The sequence below is a fragment of the Rhinopithecus roxellana genome, chromosome 19 (assembly GCF_007565055.1).
Source record: "Rhinopithecus roxellana isolate Shanxi Qingling chromosome 19, ASM756505v1, whole genome shotgun sequence".
Classification (NCBI taxonomy): Eukaryota; Metazoa; Chordata; class Mammalia; order Primates; family Cercopithecidae; genus Rhinopithecus; species Rhinopithecus roxellana.
Window position 1 is genome coordinate 53,077,736 of NC_044567.1, and position 19,355 is coordinate 53,097,090.

General features: G+C 42.5%; 1 protein-coding gene across 1 annotated transcript in view; it reads left to right on the plus strand.

The window, feature by feature from the left end:
- The window catches only part of UBE2G1 (ubiquitin conjugating enzyme E2 G1), a 104,543-nt gene extending 85,456 nt beyond the window's left edge, over positions 1–19,087 (plus strand). The window contains exons 5-6 of the mRNA XM_010382186.2: positions 5,363–5,486; positions 15,784–19,087. Coding sequence (XP_010380488.1) covers positions 5,363–5,449 — 87 coding nt within the window. The 3' untranslated portion in view covers positions 5,450–5,486; positions 15,784–19,087. The remainder of the gene's footprint in view (positions 1–5,362; positions 5,487–15,783) is intronic.
- The last annotated feature ends 268 nt before the right edge of the window (positions 19,088–19,355 follow it).

Below are 19,355 nucleotides of genomic sequence, written 5' to 3' on the forward strand. Positions count from 1 at the left end.
TAGATAACTCCCTTTGAAAGCTATGACTGAAATTAATAATAGAATTGAACTAAAAACTGCAGAAAACTATCTTTCTATTTAATCATGTATTAGTCTAAACAATGTAAGAGATGATAAGGGAGAAGGGGTGATAGCTGCATTAAAAGAAATCCTAGGGAATCATTTTGAGAGAGAACTGATGAATGTTTATTTGGTTCATGCTCAACTATCAGCAATTTTAATAATAAGATCAGAGTTGGCTGGGCGCGGCGCCTCACACCTGTAATCCCAGCCCTTTGGGAGGCTGAGGCGGGCAGATCACAAGGTCAGGAGTTTGAAATCAGCCTGGCCATAGTGAAACCCCCGTCTTTACTAAAAATACAAAAAAATTTGCCAGACCTGGTGGCACACGCCTGTAATCCCAACTACTTGGGAGGCTGAGGCACGGAAAATTGCTTGAACCTGGGAGGTGGAGTTTGCAGTGAGCCGAGATTGCACCACTGCACTCTAGCCAGAGTGACAGTGTGAGACTCTGTCTCAAAAAAAAAAAAAAAAAAATCAGAGCTGACAAGTTGCCTTTTTTATTTTACGTATGTATTTATTTTTTAAACAGAGTCTTGCTCTGTCGCCCAGGCTGGAGTGCAGTGGCGTGATCTCACCTCACTGCAACCACAACCTCTGCCTTCCGTGTTAAAGCGATTCTCCTGCCTTAGCCTCCCAAGTAGCTGGTATTACAGATGTGTGGAACCACGCCCAGAAATTTTTTTGTGTGTTTTTAGTAGAGATGGGGTTTCACCATGTTGGCCAGGCTGGTCTCGGGCTCCTGACTTCAAGTGATCTGCCCACCTCAGCCTTCCAAGGTGGTGTGATTACAGGTGTGAGCCACCACGTCCAGCCCTTCTTTTTTTTTTTTTTTGTGACAGAGTCTCACTCTGTTGCCCAGGCTGGAGTGCAGTGGCGCGATCTCGGCTCACTGCAACATCCACTTCCCAGGTTCACACCATTCTCCTGCCTCAGCCTCCCGAGTAGCTGGGACTACAGGTGCCCACCACTACCACCGGCTAATTTTTTGTATTTTTAGTAGATACAGGGTTTCACCATGTTACCCAGGATGGTCTCGATGTCCTGACCTCGTGATCTGCCCACCTCGGCCTCCCAAAGTGCTGGAATTACAGGCACGAGCCACCGGCCCCTGCCCTGGCTCTTTTATCTTAAAGAAGAGTAAATTAATAGCCAATAACCAAGACCATGACTATGCAAAAATGTTTATTTACCCTCAAAATAGCTGAATCCAAAAAAAAGCCAAATGTACTGCCAAAGTAAAGTTATTCTCTTGATGCTAAACATTTTCCTATGTGTTGAAATAGGCCTTAATGTGAAGTTGAAATATGCAAACATGAGTTCTAGTCCGAACACCACAAATTGTGCAAAATCTATTCCTATTTTTTTCTTGAAACCCACTGATTCTTCCTTCTGATTTAACTAGTTAGTTGTCTCATATTAAAACCAAAAACCATAACTTATAAACAGTTTACTATTCTTTTTTTGAGACAGAGTCTCACTCTTACTCAGGCTAGAGTGCAGTGGCACAATCTCAGCTCACTGCAACCTCCACCTCCCAGGTTCAAGTGAGTCTCTTGCCTCAGCCTCCTGAGTAGCTGGGATTACAGACGCGTGCCACCACGTCTGGCTAATTTTTGTATTTTTGGTAGAGACAGGGTTTTGCCATGTTGGCCAGGCTGGTCTCAAACTCCTGACCTCAGGTGGTTCACCCACCTCGGCTTCCCAAAGTGCTGGGATTACAGACGTGAGCCACCACACCTGGCCCAGTTTACGGCTCTTACTTGCTTTTTCTTCTTGCATACTACACCTTTGATCATGTTTTCATAGTATTGTTTTTCTGACCTCTCAATCAGCAGTACATATTCCAGGAAACCCCCATTTTTCTTAGCCACCTCTTTCCTGGATCCCTTTATTCTTTGGCTCCATTTTTTTTTTTTTTTTTTAAGATGCAATCTCAGGCCGGGTGCGGTGGCTCAAGCCTGTAATCCCAGCACTTTGGGAGGCCGAGATGGGCGGATCACGAGGTCAGGAGATCAAGACCATCCTGGCTAACATGGTGAAACCCCGTCTCTACTAAAAATACAAAAAACTAGCCGGGCGAGGTGGTGGGCGCCTGTAGTCCCAGCTACTCGGGAGGCTGAGGCAGGAGAATGGCGTGAACCCGGGAGGCGGAGCTTGCGGTGAGCTGAGAACCGGCCACTGCACTCCAGCCTGGGTGACAGAGCGAGACTCCGTCTCAAAAAAAAAAAAAAAAAAAAAGATGTAGTCTCACTCTGTCGCCAGGCTAGAGTGCAGTGGCACAATCTCAACTCACTGCAACCTCTACCTCCCAAGTTCAAGCAATCCTCCTGCCTCAGCCTCCTGAGTAATTGCGACTACAGGCACGTGCCATCATGCCCAGCTAATTTTTTGTATTTTTAGTAGAGACGGAGTTTCACCATGTTGGCCAGGATGGTCTTGATCTCTTTATGTCTGATCTGGCCGCTTTGGCCCCAGATTTGATTGACTTTCTCAGTCTGCTGCTTAGCTGACTTGCTCAGATTACCCCTTCACTGCCCTTCTCAATTGAATCTTTTGTTTCATGGATCCCATTTCTTCTTTTTTTCTTGGTTGATTTTCTCCTTCATCCTAGAGTAATGTCTTAGGGTATGTGGCAGTTAAATCCTTAGTCTATTTATGATGTAAGGTGCTTTTATTCTTCCCTTATACTTGATTGATGCTTGGTTTCTAATATTATAGGGAGAAAATCAAATTTACGTAGAATTTATATTTTACCATTTATTATTGCTGATGTGAAAATTGATGCTAGGTTGATTCTTTTCCATTTTTAGGTGACTTGTTCTTTTTTCCCTTTTCTTTTTTTCCCCCATTGTCTTTAGGTTCTTTTCTTTATTGTTGGTCTTTGGAAATTTCACAGAGTTGTGTGAACTCTTTTGAATTTGCCAAATTAAAATTTGCTTTAATTTTAAAGACTACCAGCCCTGGGAAATTTTCCTTTTAAATTGTTTTGAGGCTGGACGTGGTAGCTTATGCCTGTAATCCCAGCACTTTGGGAGGCCGAGGCAGTTGAGTTACTTGAGGCCGGGAATTCGAGATCAGCCTGGGCGACATGGTGAAACCCAGTCTACACAAAGTACAAAAATTAGCTGGGTGTGGTGATGTGCACATGTAGTCCTAGACGCTCCAGAGGCTGAGGTGGGGGGATTGATTGCATGAGCTCAGGTGTTCAAGCCTGCAGTGAGCTATGATCACCACTACACTTCAGCCCAGGCAACAGAGTGAGACCCTATCTCAAAAAAAAAAAAAAAAAAAAGAAAAAGAAAAAGAAGTGACAGTCTGGGGAAAAAAGAAATGGTATTTATGTCATTCAAAGCTGTATGGTTATATGGCTATATGGAAGACAAAGCAGATACTAAACTGAAAGTAAGGGTTGGAGGAAGAGGTGTCATTTAAATTCCAAAATGAAGGAGTAATTGTTTTTGGCACCAATACCCACACTAGCAGTTCTTTTATTTATTTTTTGGTTTTTCTGAGACAGAGTCTCACTCTGTCGCCCAGGCTGGAATGCAGTGGCGCAATCTCGGCTCACTGCAACCTCTGCCTCCCGAGTTCAAGCGATTCTCCCACCTCAGCCTCCTGAGTAACAGGGATTGTAGACGTGTGCCACCATGCCTGGCTAATTTTTTTGTATTTTTAGTAGAGATGGGGGTTTCACCATGTTGGCCAGGCTGGTCTTGAACTCCTGACTTCAGGTGATCCACTTGCCTCTGCCTCCCAAAGTGCTGGGATTACAGGCTTGAGCCACTGCATCCAGCCTAGCAGTTCTAATTATAGTATTCTTCAGTATATTTATACAAAATTTATATATTATCATTATTATTTTGGGAAAGTTAACATTTTGGATGTAGGTGAGGGAAAATGTTGAGTATACAGACTTTCAGTTAATCTCTATTTTCAGTCCCTCTTTTTTTTTTTTGAGAGACGGAGTCTTGCTCTGTCGCTCAGGCTGGAGTGCAGTGGTGGGATATTGGCTCTCAGGTTCAAGCGATTCTCCCGCCTCAGCTTCCCAAGTAGCTGGGACTCCAGGTGTGCGCCACCATGTCCAGCTGATTTTTGTATCTTTTAGTTGAGATGGGTTTCATCATGGTGGCCAGGCTGGTGTTGAAATCCTGATCTCAGGTGATCCTGAGGTCCTGCCTCGGCCTCCCAAAGTGCTGAGATTATAGGTGTGAGCCACCATGCACGGCCTCAGCCCCACTTTTTATTCAGGCTCTTCTCAGATACGCCATTTCCAAATTTTAGCTTCTTTAGGCCTCTGTTTAATAGACCCTTTTCCCTTTGTTTTCACTCTCCCCCAACTCCTCTCTCTCTTGCTCTCTCTCTCTCCTTCCCTTCTCTTCCCCTCCCCTCATTACCCCACTGTTCTCTTCCATTTTTGCATGTCAGGCAGTGACAGTGATAATTGTCATCTGTTTTTCTCTACACTAGAAATGGTACTTAGTATCATCTCAATATGATGCATCCCACTTACCTACCTTACGTTGCAGACACGTTTATGTTTATATTCTGGTAGTTTCCAATAGGGAGAGTTGGTAATCCTTCAGATTAGCAACTGAATGTCTTTTCTTTCTTCCTTCCCTTTCCCTTTCCCTTTCCCTTTCCTTTCCCTTTCCCTTTCCCTTTCCCTTTCCCTTTCCTTTCCTTTCTTCTTTTCTTTCTTTTCTTCTTTCTTTTTTTTTTTTGAGACAGAATCTTGCTCTGTCGCCCAGGCTGCCATGCAGTGGCGCCATCTCAGGTCACAGCAACCTCCGCCTCCCCGGTTCAGGTGATTTTCCTGCCTCAGCCTCCTGAGTAGCTAGGATTACAGGCATGGGCCACCACGCCTGGCTAATTTTTGTACTTTTACTTTCAGCATATTGGTCAGGCTGATCTCAAACTCCGGACTTCATGATTCACCCACCTCAGCCTCGCAACGTGCTGGGATTATAGCCATGAGCCACGGCACCTGGCCTGAATGTCTTATTTGTGTATTTTAACTTTCTTTTTCAGTGTAATACAAAACTATAAACGTTCTTTTGTGACCTTTTTCTTTTTTAAAGATAATTTTTAATGTAGAGGGAATTTGCATAGGAGATTTCTGCCTGTATATCCTGGTAGTGTCTTGCAAAAGTATGTCTAACTGCTTTCTACCTTATCAGCTTTATAATATTTTTGAAGTGGATAAGTCACCAAGGGATTACATTCAAAATTAAAATAAATATTTAAGATTATAAAGAGGAGTTTGCATGAAATCACTTGATACTGCTTTTTTAATCTACAGAAAGAATGGAGGGAAGATAGAAATGGAGAATTTAAAAGAAAAGTTGCCCGCTGTGTAAGAAAAAGCCAAGAGACTGCTTTTGAGTGACATTTATTTAGCAGCTAGTAACTTCACTTATTTCAGGGTAAGTTTATTTTAAATATCATACTTTTGGTTTTTTGTATCATATTAGTTTTTGGAAATTGTGTGATTTGGGTATTTGAATTACATGTTTTCATGGACTTCATTTTTTAATGGTATTATCCAGTAGTCTGGTTCTTAAAACTACTGTATAATCTGCTTGCTTTTCTCCTAAGACATCAACTGTTTTTGACTAGATATTCTGCTTTCATATGGTTGGTATGCTGATGGCCTATTTCTTTTCACTGATGGTAAAGTTTCTAATAATAAGGTTCTTATTTCAGTGTAGTTTCTTTGTTTGACTTTTTGATCTAGCATCCTGATCACTTGGGCACTAATGTTTCTTATATCTTTTTTTGTTTTTGAGATGAGTCTCGCTCTGTTGCCCAGGCTGGAGTACAGTGGCGCGATCTCGGCTCACTGCAAGCTCTGCCCCCGGGCTCACGCCATTCTCCTGCCTCAGCCTCCCCAGTAGCTGGGACTACAGCACCTGCTACCTCGCCTGGCTAATTTTTTGTATTTTTAGTAAAGATGGACTTTTCACAGTGTTAGCCAGGATGATCTCCATCTCCTGACCTCCTGATCCACCCGCCTCGGCCTCCCAAAGTGCTGGGATTATAGGCATGAGCCACCATTCCCGGCCTCTTATATCTTCATATACTGTATTATGTAGGGTATAGGCAAGACTATTAGCCATCTATCTATTCCTTTAAGGTTGGTCTTCTGGCCGGGCGCAGTGGCTCACACCTGTAATCCCAGCACTTTGAGAAGCCGAGGTGGGTGGAACACCTGAAGTCAGGAGTTCGAGACTAGCCTGGACAACATGGTGAAACCCTGCCTCTACTAAAAATACAAAAATTAGCTGGGCATGGTGGCGTGCACCTGTAATCCCAGCTACTCAGGAGGCTGAGGGAGGAGAATCACTTGAATCTGGGAGGTGAAGCTTGCAGTGAGCCAACATCATGCCATAGCACTCCAGCCTGGACAACAGAGCAAGACTCTATCTCAAAAAACAGCAAAAAACAAAAAAAAGTTGGTCTTCTATCTCCTTGGTCTTTACAGATAGGGCCAGTAGTAAAAACTTCCCTTTCATTGTATAACATCTGTCTATAGATTTATGTTAGGTCTAGAAAGGAGTCAAAGATAGAAGGCACCCATCTACCTTAGAAGAGGAAATAATATAGATTAATTGCCCACATGTGGGTTATTTGGTCTCTTCTTTTAAAAAATTAAATATTGAAATGATAGAAACTGAAATGAAGACTATCCTTTCGGGGGTCATTTCTATAGTTTGTTACTATAGAAGTTTTCTGAAGGCTTAGAGCACCAAAGGTTACAACATCGAGCTTGTTTCAAATTCAGCTGCTCTGATTCAGCAAGCTGCAACAGTTAAAAACATAGCAGAAAATATTTATTTAGTATCTGTGTCTCTGAAAAAGGAATAGTTCTGCAGGTTTGTGAATAACGTCTAAGAGTTGTCCAGCTACAGAAACAAGATGCCAGATGATTCATAAGACATATTTGTGACATTTAAATTATGCAATAAAAGACCTGTTGATTTGTGAGGGTTAAGGGAGAAACAAATACAGTGTCCAAAAAAATCACACTTCATGATACATCTTGAATCTACCTATTTTAAGAAAACGAACATTACCATTATCTTCTGTCCCCTACAGGCCACTGCTTTCTTCTCTCTCTTTCTCAGATTCCTAATTCTGGGTTTACTATTGCTTTTCTTCATAATTTTACCAAATTTGCATTTTTAAACAATGTATTTCATGATTTTGAACTGTTGATATGTGGAATGATAATGAATGTATTCTTCTGTTACTTTTATTGCTCATCATTCTTCAGGTTGATCTGTGTTGTTGCAAATAGGTATATTTCACGAGTGTGCTGTTTCATTTGGTAAATTACCGCTCTACTCCTTACTGCCATTGCAGTTATTTTCTGAATTGGTGTAGGGGTGTTTTTTCTTTTTCTGTGATAGAGAGTGGCTCTCCTTGTTTCCTGATTTGCATGTACTGTTAAGAGTTTCTCTAGGGTATATACTTAGGGGTGGAATTGTTAAATCAAGGGTACACGTATGTCATTTTGACTAGATAATGCCAAATTATTTTCTAAAGTGTTCCTTCTTTACATAGTCCCATTGGCAAGGATAAATGTTCCCTTTGCGGCCGGGTGCAGTGGCTCATGCCTGTAATCCCAGCACTTTGGGAGGCTGAAGCAGATGGATCACAAGGTCAGGAGTTCAAGACCAACCTGGCCAATATGGTGAAACCCTGCCTCTTCTAAAAATATAAAAAATTAGCCAGGTTCGGTGGCAGGCGCTTGTTGTCCCAGTTACTCAGGAGGCTGAGGCAGGAGAATCGCTTGAACCTGGGAGGCAGAGGTTGCAGTGAGCTGAGATCGGGCCACTGCATTCCAGCCTGGGCAACGAGAGCAAAACTCCGTTCCCCCCCCCCAAAAAAAAAAGATTCCTGGCCGGGCACGGTGGCTCACACCTGTAACCCAGCACTCTGGGAGGTGGACAGATCACCTGAGGTCAGGGGTTCGAGATCAGCCTGGCCAACATGGCGAATTCCCATCTCTACTAAAAAATACAAAAATTAGCTGGGCACGGTGGCTTGCACCTGTAATGCCAGCTACTCGGGAGGCTAAGGCTAGAGAATCGCTTGAACCTAGGAGGTAGAGGTTGCAGTGAGCCAAGATTGCACCACTGCCTTCCAGCCTGGGTGACAGAGCAAGACTCTGTCCCAAAAGAAAAAGAAAAAAAAAGAAAGATTCCCTTTGCTTCATATACTCAATAATATTTGAGATTATCAGACATCTGAAAGATTATCAATCTGACTTGGCTCATGCCTGTAATCCCAGTATTTTGGGATCTCATCTCAGTGGGCAGATTACTTGACATCAGGAGTTCAAGACCAGCCTGGTCCATGTGGTTGAAACCCCGTCTCTACCAAAAAATACAAAAGTTACCAAGGCATAGCGGTACACTCCTATAGTCCCAGCTACTTGGGAGGCTGAAGCAAGATAATTGCTTGAACCCTCTCAATCTGGATATTGTGGACTTAGTATGCATTGCCCTAGTTACCAATGAAATTGCATATCGTTTCATGTGTTTGACCATTGAGGTTTTCTCTGCGAAATGCATGTTCAGGTTTTTAGACTACTTTTTTCGTTTGTTGATTTGTATACTTGTTCTTCTATTTTCTTTATGGTATCCTTTGGACAAACTGAGGTTCATATATATATATATATATATATATATATATATATATATATAATTTTTTTTTTTTTTTGGGCAGAGTTTCACTCTGTCGCTCAGGCTGGAGCGCAGTGGTTCAGTCTCAGCTCACTACAGCCTCCGCCTCCTGGGTTCATGCAATTCTCGTGCCTCAGCCTCCCAAAGTGCTGGGATTACAGGCATGAACCACCGCACCCGGCCTGAGGTTCTTAATTTTAATGCAGGTGAACTTATTAGTCTTTTCCTTTATGGATTTTACTTTTCGTTTCTTAGCTAGAAAGCCTGCTCTTTTTTTAACCACCAAAAATCTGTTTTGCCTTTCATATTTGGGTTGAATCCACTGAAACTGATTTTTGTGTATGGTATGAGGTAGAGGTTGAACATTCACCCCACTTTTCCCCTGATGTATAACTGTTGACTATACCATTTATTGACAAGTCCTTGCTTTCACCACTGGTACACAGTGCTTGTTATGTTACAAAATCAGATTTCCAACACATCAACCAGTGTGTATTGATCTGTTTTGGGCTTTTTTTTTTTTTTTTTTTTTTTTTTTTTGAGATGGAGTTTTGCTCTCATTGCCCAGGCTGGAGTGCAACGGCGTGATCCCGGCTCACTGCAACCTCCACCTCCCAGGTGCAAGCAATTATCCTGCCTCAGCTTCCCAAGTAGCTGGGATTACAGGTGTATACTACCACTCCTGGCTTATTGTATATTTTTTAGTAGAGATGGGTTTCACCATGTTGGTGTCTTGAACTCCTGTCTTCAAGTGATCCACCTGCCTCGGCCTCCCAAAGTGCTGGGATTACAGGCGTGAGCCACAGTGCCTGGCCATGGGCACTTGTCTTTTTCAACGGTTGGCTTATCTTAATTTTAATTTATTATTTTTGTGATTAAATGTATCAAATGTGAAGGTTTAAGTCAGAAGTAAAGCTAAAGTCTATCCACCATTTATCCTGTTTTCATGTTTGATGTCTCTGGTTTCTAGAAAAAATTTAGATGTGCTTTTAGATCTTCTTATTATAACCAGAAGTGCTCCCCTTTACTATGAGATATACCATGCAGTCTAAAAATTATTCCTATTTTCACTATCTTTTTAAAATCTGCTAGGGAAGTAAATCCTCATTAAGTACCTAAACCAATCGTTAGTTGAACTAAAAGTGTAATCATTTAAAAATTGGATTAAGGCCGGGCGTGGTGGCTCAAGCCTGTAATCCCAGCACTTTGGGAGGCCGAGACGGGCGGATCACGAGGTCAGGAGATCGAGACCATCCTGGCTAACACAGTGAAACCCCGTCTCTACTGAAAAATACAAAAAAACTAGCCGGGCGAGGTGGCGGGCGCCTGTAGTCCCAGCTACTCGGGAGGCTTAGGCAGGAGAATGGCGTGAACCTGGGAGGCGGAGCTTGCAGTGAGCTGAGATCCGGCACTGCACTCCAGCCTGGGTGACAGCCAGACTCCATCTCAAAAATAAAATAAAATAAAATAAAAAATAAAAAATAAAAATTGGATTAAATATACATCACACCAAAATCTGTGACTTCACTTGTGTGTTCTAACAATGGGTTATACTCAGAGTATAGTACGCTAGCTTGTCCAGCCTGCAGCCTGTGGGCCACATGTATCCCAGGACAGCTTTGAATGCAGCCCAGCACAAATTCGTAAAATTTCTTAAAACATTAAGATTTCTTTTTCTTTTTTCCTTTTTAAGTTCATCAGCTAAGATTAGTGTCAGTGTATTTTGTGTGGCCCCAGACAATTTGTCTTCCAGTGTGGTTCAGGGAAGCCAAAGGATTGGGCAACCCTGCTATATCAAATGCTTAAATAAATGAGTTTGTCTTCTTTTTATTGAGATGTGCACCTAATTTTTAAATGTCATTGTCATTTCACGATTTTTTTGTATTTAGGCTTTATACCATGGAAACCTGTTTCCTTAGGCCGGGCACGGTGGCGCATGCATGTAATCCCAGCACTTTGGGAGGCCAAGATGGGTGGATCACTTGAGGTCAGGAGCAAGACCAGCCTGGCCAACATGGTGCGTGGTGGCGGGTGCCTGTAATCCCAGCTACTTGGGAGGCTGAGGCAGGAGAATCACTTGAATCCCGGAGGCGGAGGTTGCAGTAGGCAGAGGCAGTGAGCCAAGAGACTGAGACTCCGTCTCAAAAAAAAAAAAGTATAAAGATACTTGTTTCCCCAAGTCCGGCTTTGTAGACTGAATAGTCAGCAGCCTCACCTGTCTCTTGTCGGAGGCTGGCTTTTCTCACAGCTTTGTCACCGTGCACTTTCTGAGTACTTTTTGTGTTTTCAGTCACGCGATGGGGCATAGATGTGAACGCAAACTCAGTATAAACACTTGAAAAATGTATAGTCTGTCTGGGCTGAACTGAAAATGAAAGCAATTTAAGATTGTTTGAAAATACATCTGGCCGGGCGCGGTGGCTCAAGCCTGTCATCCCAGCACTTTGGGAGGCCGAGGCGGGCGGATCACGAGGTCAGGAGATCGAGACCATCCTGGCTAACACGGTGAAACCCCGTCTCTACTGAAAAATACAAAAAAACTAGCCGGGCGAGGTGGCGGGCGCCTGTAGTCCCAGCTACTCGGGAGGCTGAGGCAGGAGAATGGCGTGAACGCGGGAGGCGGAGCTTGCAGGGAGCTGAGAACCGGCCACTGCACTCCAGCCTGGGCGACAGAGCGAGACTCCGTCTCAAAAAAAAAAAAAAAAAAAAAAATACATATTTATCTACATTCAAGTCCATGAGCCACACATATTTTCTCAAAATGCATGGATTACTGTGGATGCTGCTTGGCCCAGGCTTTATCTCACATTTTGTTAGTGTTTACACCTCACCCTATATAGAGATTATTAGTTTCTTATACCTTATGTTCTAATTCAGCTGTGGGGTAGGAAGAATAGAGAGGAAAAGGAAACAAATCCTCCCCTTGGCACAGATCAGCACCATGGCTACTGTATACCACTGGAAAGGAGGGCTCTGCTCTGCATTAAGGCTAGAGGGACTGTATTCGTTCTTTATTGCTACCTAACAAATTACTAAAACGTAGTGGCTTGAAACAACATTTATTATCTCATGATTTCGATGGCCATGGGATCTGGGTGTGACTTGGTTGACTCCAGGTCCCTCACAAGGCTGTGGTCAAGGTGTTGACTCAACTGGGGTGCATCTGCTTCCAAGCACGACTGAGTTCCTCCTCACTGCCTGTTGGCTAGAGTTCTCCCTCAGTTCTGTCTCCTGCAGGCCTCTCTGTAAGTCAGTTCACAACATGGCAGTTGGCTTCATCAGAGGGAGCAGGTGAGAGAGGGTGAGCCCGGTGTCGGCAGACTGCCATGAGGGAAGCAGTCGTTCCCAAGCTTCTGGAATCCCTGGTGCTGAGCTGCATTCGGTGACTAGTGGATTAGGTGGGTGGAGTTGGGTTGGTACAGAGGCCTGGTCAAGTGGCTCTTTTGTCTTGTTTGGGAATTCTCGGGAAGGTCATTCTAACATAGTATTAACTGAGGCCTGTGTTTCAACTACCTTGAATTAGTTTATCTTCTCCCTTTGTCTAAGCTTGCATCCCTCACTCTTGTTTTTGAGAGCACCTCCTGACAAACCTCAAATCTCTGCCTCAGAATCCGTTTCCTAGGGAACTGACCCAGAGTAAGTACTATGTATTGTGTAACTCAGCACAGTAAGGTAGAAGGCTGCCTGCCTTACCTAGTTGCAGATGTGGGGCATGAATCCATAGTAATTTCTCACACATTTGCAAAGGCACTGTCCTCTTGGGGAAGGAGGGAACACATAGAATGCGACAGATACATTATACTGGCCTGTAAAGAGCTGTTTGTCTAGTCAGGTAGACCAAGCATAAAATAAAGTAAGGTTAAACCACATTAAAAACTTCAGTGGAGGCCAGGGGCAGTGGCTCATGCCTGTAATCCCAGCACTTTTGGAGGCCGAGGTGGGTGGGTGGGAGTTTGAGACCAACATGGCAAAACCGCTTTCTACTAAAAATAGAAAAAAGTTAGCTGGTGTGGTGGTGCGCGACTGTAATCCCAGCTACTCGGGAGGCTGAGGCAGGAGAATCAATTCAACCTGGGAGACGGAGATTGCACCACTGCACTCCAGCCCGAGTGACAGAGGGCGACTCTGTCTCCAAAAAACAAAAAAAGGCTTCAGTGGGATTAGAAGCAGACCATGACTCAATTTTGGGTGTTAGAAGTAGGGCTGCTGGTGACATTGCAAGTCTCCAGAGTAGAGATGAAGATCTGTTTGGTGTAGAGAGAGCAGTACTTACCAGAGTCAAGGACAACAGCTTGGAAACTGCACATTTAGGGGACAGGAGGAAGAGACAGACTGGCTTGGTAACACGCAGGAGAGTTAGGAGAGTGAGTTCTCACAGAGAGCTCAGAAAGGAAGTTGGTGTTAGAGCTGCTCACCAATCTCATGGCAGAAGAGGAGGAGCAGCACGGCCCCAGTGCGGGAGAAGAAGTCAGTGGATTGGTGACGGGTCAGGAGTACACTGGGTGACTGTGTAGGGCGATTTGGAACTTTTGGAAGCATTTTTTTGTGAAGGGTAATGGGGAAAATTTCATTGGTATTGGCTGTTTTCACTTACGAGATCATTGAAACACTTCAGATCATTGAAATACTTGCCTGTGATTGAAGAATTACTTTTATTTTTGTCATTAACATCAAAAAGTGGCTTCTGTTTGGGAGCGCATTGGTCTGTTTTATATATTTTTAAAGATCTTTTTAGAAGATTAGGTTTTGTAGCCATATGGAAAATTAAATACTTCACTCTAGTTTTAGAAATATTCTTTTTTTTTTTTTTTGAGACGGAGTCTTGCTCTGCTGCCCAGGCTGGAGTGCAGTGGCCGGCTCTCAGCTCACTGCAAGCTCCGCCTCCCGGGTTCACGCCATTCTCCTGTCTCAGCCTCCCGAGTAGCTGGGACTACAGGCGCCCGCCTCGTCGCCCGGCTAGTTTTTGTATTTTTTAGTAGAGACGGGGTTTCACCGTATTAGCCAGGATGGTCTCGATCTCCTGACCTCATGATCCGCCCGTCTCGGCCTCCCAAAGTGCTGGGATTACAGGCTTGAGCCACCGCGCCCGGCCTAGAAATATTAATAAATGGAATAAGACACTCAAGTTCTTTGGTGGTAAACCATCTCCAGATTTTTAGGTTAAAAAGCAGGCATAATTATGAGAAAATTTGAGGCAAATGACCGGTGCAATTGATATAATTTCAATTAATATTGAAACATAAATTCTGGCCGGGCGCGGTGGCTCAAGCCTGTAATCCCAGCACTTTGGGAGGCCAAGACGGGCGGATCACGAGGTCAGGAGATCGAGACCATCCTGGCTAACAGGATGATACCCCATCTCTACTAAAAATACAAAATATTAGCCAGGCATGGTGGTGCATGGTGGCGGGCGCCTGTAGTCCCAGCTACTTGGGAGGCTGAGGCAGGAGAATGGTGTGAACCGGGGAGGCAGAGCTTGCAGTGAGCTGAGATCTCACCACTGCACTCCAGCCTGGGTGACAGAGCGAGACTCTGTCTCAAAAGAAAACAAAAAAAAAAAAGATTGATAAATTCATGTTGGGCTTCAGAAGGCATGCTGAATTTTGAACATGTCTGGTGTGAGTTAAAATTTGCCATAACTCTTAAGTATATTTGGCTTCTCTGTGAGGAATTTAAAATTATATCCCTTGATTTCTTAGTCATCTTCTGTTTGAATTCTTTTGCCCAAAATTGTGCATGGCAATAGATTCAGAGTTTCTGAGTTCTTTGGAACACTTGACTTAAAGATGTAATCCTAATAGGTGTTTCCTTTTCTGCTGTCCTTGGCGCCCCCACCCACCCCCCTTTCAAAGCACATATTAATATAATAAAGCTCCTGAAAAGTCTAATAGGTCAGACGAGACTTTTAAAGCTTTAACCACTGGGTTCAGTAGCACATGGCTGTAATCCCAATGCTTTGGGAGGCTGAGGTGGCAGCCTTGCTGGGGCCTGTGGTTCAAGACCAGCCTGGGTGACGTGGTGAGACCCTGTTTCTACAAAAAAAATTAAAAATTAGCTGGGCATGGTGGTGTGCACCTGTGGTCCCAGCTATTTGGGAGGCTGAGGTGTGAAGATCACTTGAGCACGGAGGCTGTGGTGAGCCGTGTTCATGCCATTACACTCCAGCACGAGGGACAGAGTGGGACCCTGTCTCAAATAAATAACAAACAAAAACTCCAACCTAGTGTTTTTCTAACTTTTTGAACAGGAAAGCCATTTATTGGCTATGTGAACTTATCTCACCTTTAGATGGGGAGACGCCTTCATAATGGTGATGTGAGCATTCAGAAAATGAGTTTGTAAAGCATTTAGCATGCTGCTGGGCACGTAAGACTTGATGAGATGGTCCTGCTTTTTACGTATATGTGTTCTTGACTTACAGTCTAATTTGACGATACGAGGCCAACAGATTGAAAACAGAAACTGTCATTGGGATGGAGGGTCATTTGTGGCAGGCTTTGTGGAGAAAACGGGTTTGAAGGGAGCTATAGTGAGTTGGATAGAATTTAGCAAGTTGGGAAGTATGGCAATCTTAAGTTGTTTCTCTGAATATCCTCAAATGTTTGTAAATTTCCAAATCACTTGACTTTTAAATCTTCTCTTATGGATTCTAGATTTAATATAAGTTGAAAGACATTTGAAGTATTGAAAAATCTAAATTAGCGCTGTCCATTAGAACCTTCTGTGATGATAAAGACATAGCTGTGCTGTTCAGCTTGCCAGTCACCAGCCACATGTGACTGTTGAGCACGTAAAATGTGGTTAACATGACTGAGGAACTACACTGTAAATTGTACTTAATGTCAATTAATTTACATTTAAAATTAAATAGACCCACGTGGCTGTGAGCTACCATAATAGACAGAAACAAAGTGAGCTCAGAATGAAATTAAAGATTTGTTGCCCAATAAATCTAATATGGAGAAAACCTACGTACAGTTAATTTTTTTGTAATTGATAAATTGACTATATAATGTTGTTTTTGTTGTTGTAGGTCTCCAATTGAGAAACATGGCACTGTTTTTCCTGCACTCTACCCACCTATTGCTGGACTTCTGTTGTACAAGTTGGCAAACACTGGCTGGAACTGGGCTGCAATAAAACATGCCAGTTATCAATGCTGACAAGAGCCTAACAAGTGCCAACTTACAGATGATTACGCATTTGGAATTCTAATGAACTGTTTTAACCTTCAGGAAGAATTGTAAAGACCTGTACATAGCACAACATGATCCGGATAATATATATACTGTTCATGTACATCCACAAATACACCTTGTACCAAATAATGCTTTCTTGTAGTAGAATAAGAATCGTGTAAATTCTAAAAGATTTTAGCAGGTTTTCTTTCCTATTCATTGTTTCTTATCAGTTTAAAAGGATTCCTTTAAGCATGTCAGATAAAAAGCAATTAGGATTAAAAGTTTCCATTTAATTTCCCTTAAACCATTGAGGCTTCATTAAACTCTTTTCACTTACTAAACTTTTGTATCTTCTTTGTTTTGACACACTCCCCTTTGCTTTTATCTCTTATCTGCCAGAATGTTCTCAAATGATTTAGTTCCAATACTGAAATACTTAATGAGCAATTACTTGATTTTTAATGATGACTTCGAAGGAGTCATCACTAGGTGCTTTGTCCTTTTTGTATTCCAGTTGCACCCACCTCTTGGATTGGATATAGCAATAACATTTATTGGCTGTTGTGAGCTCTTGATCCCAGTCATTACCCCCCGAGAACTAAAAATAGATGGTTCTTAATTCAACTTACGGAAAATTTCCCCCAAACAATAGCAAATCGGACTTTTCCCCCTTCAGTTGCCTGGTATTAAGGTTGGATAAATGGAGCATGCACAGCTACAGGCTTTCTCCTTAACTTCTGGGTTTGCTATTACAAATACTAGTTACTCTCATACCCTTCTCCTTAGTCCTTCATATTTCTTTGCCTCTATTCTTCTATACTGCAGATTTTTCTCACCTATTGTACAAAGAAATTGCGATGTATATTTTCATGTAATTTGATTTTGGAATTCTGTCACCTTATGTAGTGAGTTCTTCCAAAATATAATTTTTTTTCAATAATTGTCAAGTTGTTGGCTTTTATTGTACTGAATGAAGGCTATAATACTGAATGCCAGAGAAGTGGTTTAGGAAAATCTCAGGTTGATTCCTTATGCAAATGAACTTTTAATACTTGAAAATCACATGGCCATGGCAGTATATGTATTTGGTTCTATCCAGACTCTTATGTGAATCTAAAAGCATTACAGGGGTAAACCCTTTGCTATTTGACATATCCCATCACTAACAATAGTACACTTGGATTTGATTAATGTTTGAGCTTATATTTCATATCATACCGTTTTCTGAAACAACTTAAGCAATTGGTAAAATGAACATGCGCAGTGTTAAAGGCAGGCCCTAGGCTCCTTTATGTTGATTGTGAGGTTGTGTGTGGGAAGTAGTCTTTGGCTTATAAGGGATAGAACTTGAAACAGTAGCAGATGGGACATGGTGTTTGATTGTGAGAATCAGTGAGAATTCGTGCATCTCTGCTCTGTGGGGTTTGCAGAAATGCTTTGGCAGAAGAGTGAAGGAACTGCTGCCAAGAGCCCAGACCTCTACAAACGTTGTATGTCCTTTTTTAAGCAGAAATAAAATGGTTGAGGATGTCGTCACAGTAGAGAGTGATTTTTTTCTAAACCCCTGTCTGTTCTCTACTCTGAAGCATTATAAAAATCCGTAAACATTATACAAACCCACAAACCTTATAAAAACCCATAAATGTGTTGTGACTGGAAATTGATTCATTGGAAACCAGTTTTCTTCAAGAACTTTGTGACTTGGTTTTTTTCCAAAGACTCTGTAAAAATAGTTGCCCCAAAATGTCAGCACTGTACACCCTCAAGGGACTTGGAATGCAATCCTTTTTACTTCTTTTTTTTTTTTTTTTTTTTTTTTTTTTTTAATTTAAGAAACTGGGTCTCTCTGTCACCCAGGCTGGAGTGCAGTGGCAACGATCATAGCTAACTGCAGCTTTGACCTCCTGGGCTCAAGTGATCCTCCTGCCTCAGCCTCCTGAGTAGCTAGGACTATAAGTGTATGTTACCATGCCTGGCTAATAAAAAAAATTTTTTTTAAGAGATGGGATCCCTCCCTTTTTACTCTTAAATCAGAAATTGTTCACATGGTGGTTGCTTGTGGCAAAATGGAGTTAGAATTTTGCTCTCCTATTGCTGTAATTCTGCCAGCAATCTATTGAGGTGAAACTTGGGATCTGACTCTTCAGCAAGCAGCAAATGACCTAGTAACTCAGGGACAACTATTTTTGAACTTTTAAGTGCCACTTTAATGCAGTTACTTTGATAAAACCATGTGGTTTTTTTGTTTGTTTGTTTGTTTGTTTTTAGGGCTAGCTCTACGGGAGTGGAAGTAAGAGCCAGGAATGAGTGCGTCTCTCTCCACGTGCTTTTCCATCTAGTGCCCTGACTCTGTTACACACTGAAACAGGCCTACCTAGATGTTACGACTTCCCTTCCTCTGTCAGAGATGTCATCTGTGCCTTTCTCAGTGTTCATCTGATAATGTAAATTTAAATGCCTCTACATTTGATATGAAACCCACACTCAGGTGACACTGAACCAGGTGGCTTTTGTTCCACCAGTGCCTCACCATCGATGTGAGGCGATTCTTCTCTGCTTTAGGAAAACGATATTTTCCCCCTAAACTTGTGCCAACCATCAACAACATCTCCTTAGATCTTATGGATTGTAGAACTGTTGGCTGTTTCCTGAATTTATTCCAAGTTCTTGTAGAGGCATGTAGATTTCAGTCTGTGCTCGTATGGGATAGACGATCTCAGTGGCTTTCTGGCCTCTTGAGTTTAAAATCCATATGAGGTTGACTTCTTGTTATTCTAAGGTAACGTGTGTGAGGTTATTCCACTAGTACTGTGATCACGTGGGTGTCAGTATCTTTAACAGCCTTCATTCTTGGTTGTGAAATTTGATTTGATGTGCTTGCTCACCCTCTACAAATTGGCCCGCTCTGGGCTGTGGTGCCTGTGTATCTTTGCCCCTCTGGTCTCCAGTTGGTGGAATTACCTTCTTTTTGTACTGCCACTTCTCAGCATCTTTGAAATTTGACATAATGTTGCTTCGTTTCAGTTTTTTTAGTTCTGTAATTTGTTGATTGTATTTAACTATGTGAGTTCTGTTGTGATGTTGACTGTATTGTAAAGCACCTCATTCATGTGATGGGTGCTCTATAAATCAATAAATGACGACTTAGAGGCTGTATCATGAGCTATTTTGGTTTTAGGATGCAGGTCTCGAAAGCAAATTGTGGGACTCTTTCTGTATAAACAGCACATGATGCCAAAGGGACCACAGGGAAACCTCGTATTTCACAGACTTTAAAGAAGGAACCAGAGACGTTAGGTTACCTTCCAAGCTGATAATGATGCTCTTTAGGTTTCCAGGACGTGGCCACGCACCATTTTAACTCAAGAGTCTGTGTGCGCTGTGATTTAGAACCTTCCAGTGAGCACATATTAGAACATTATTG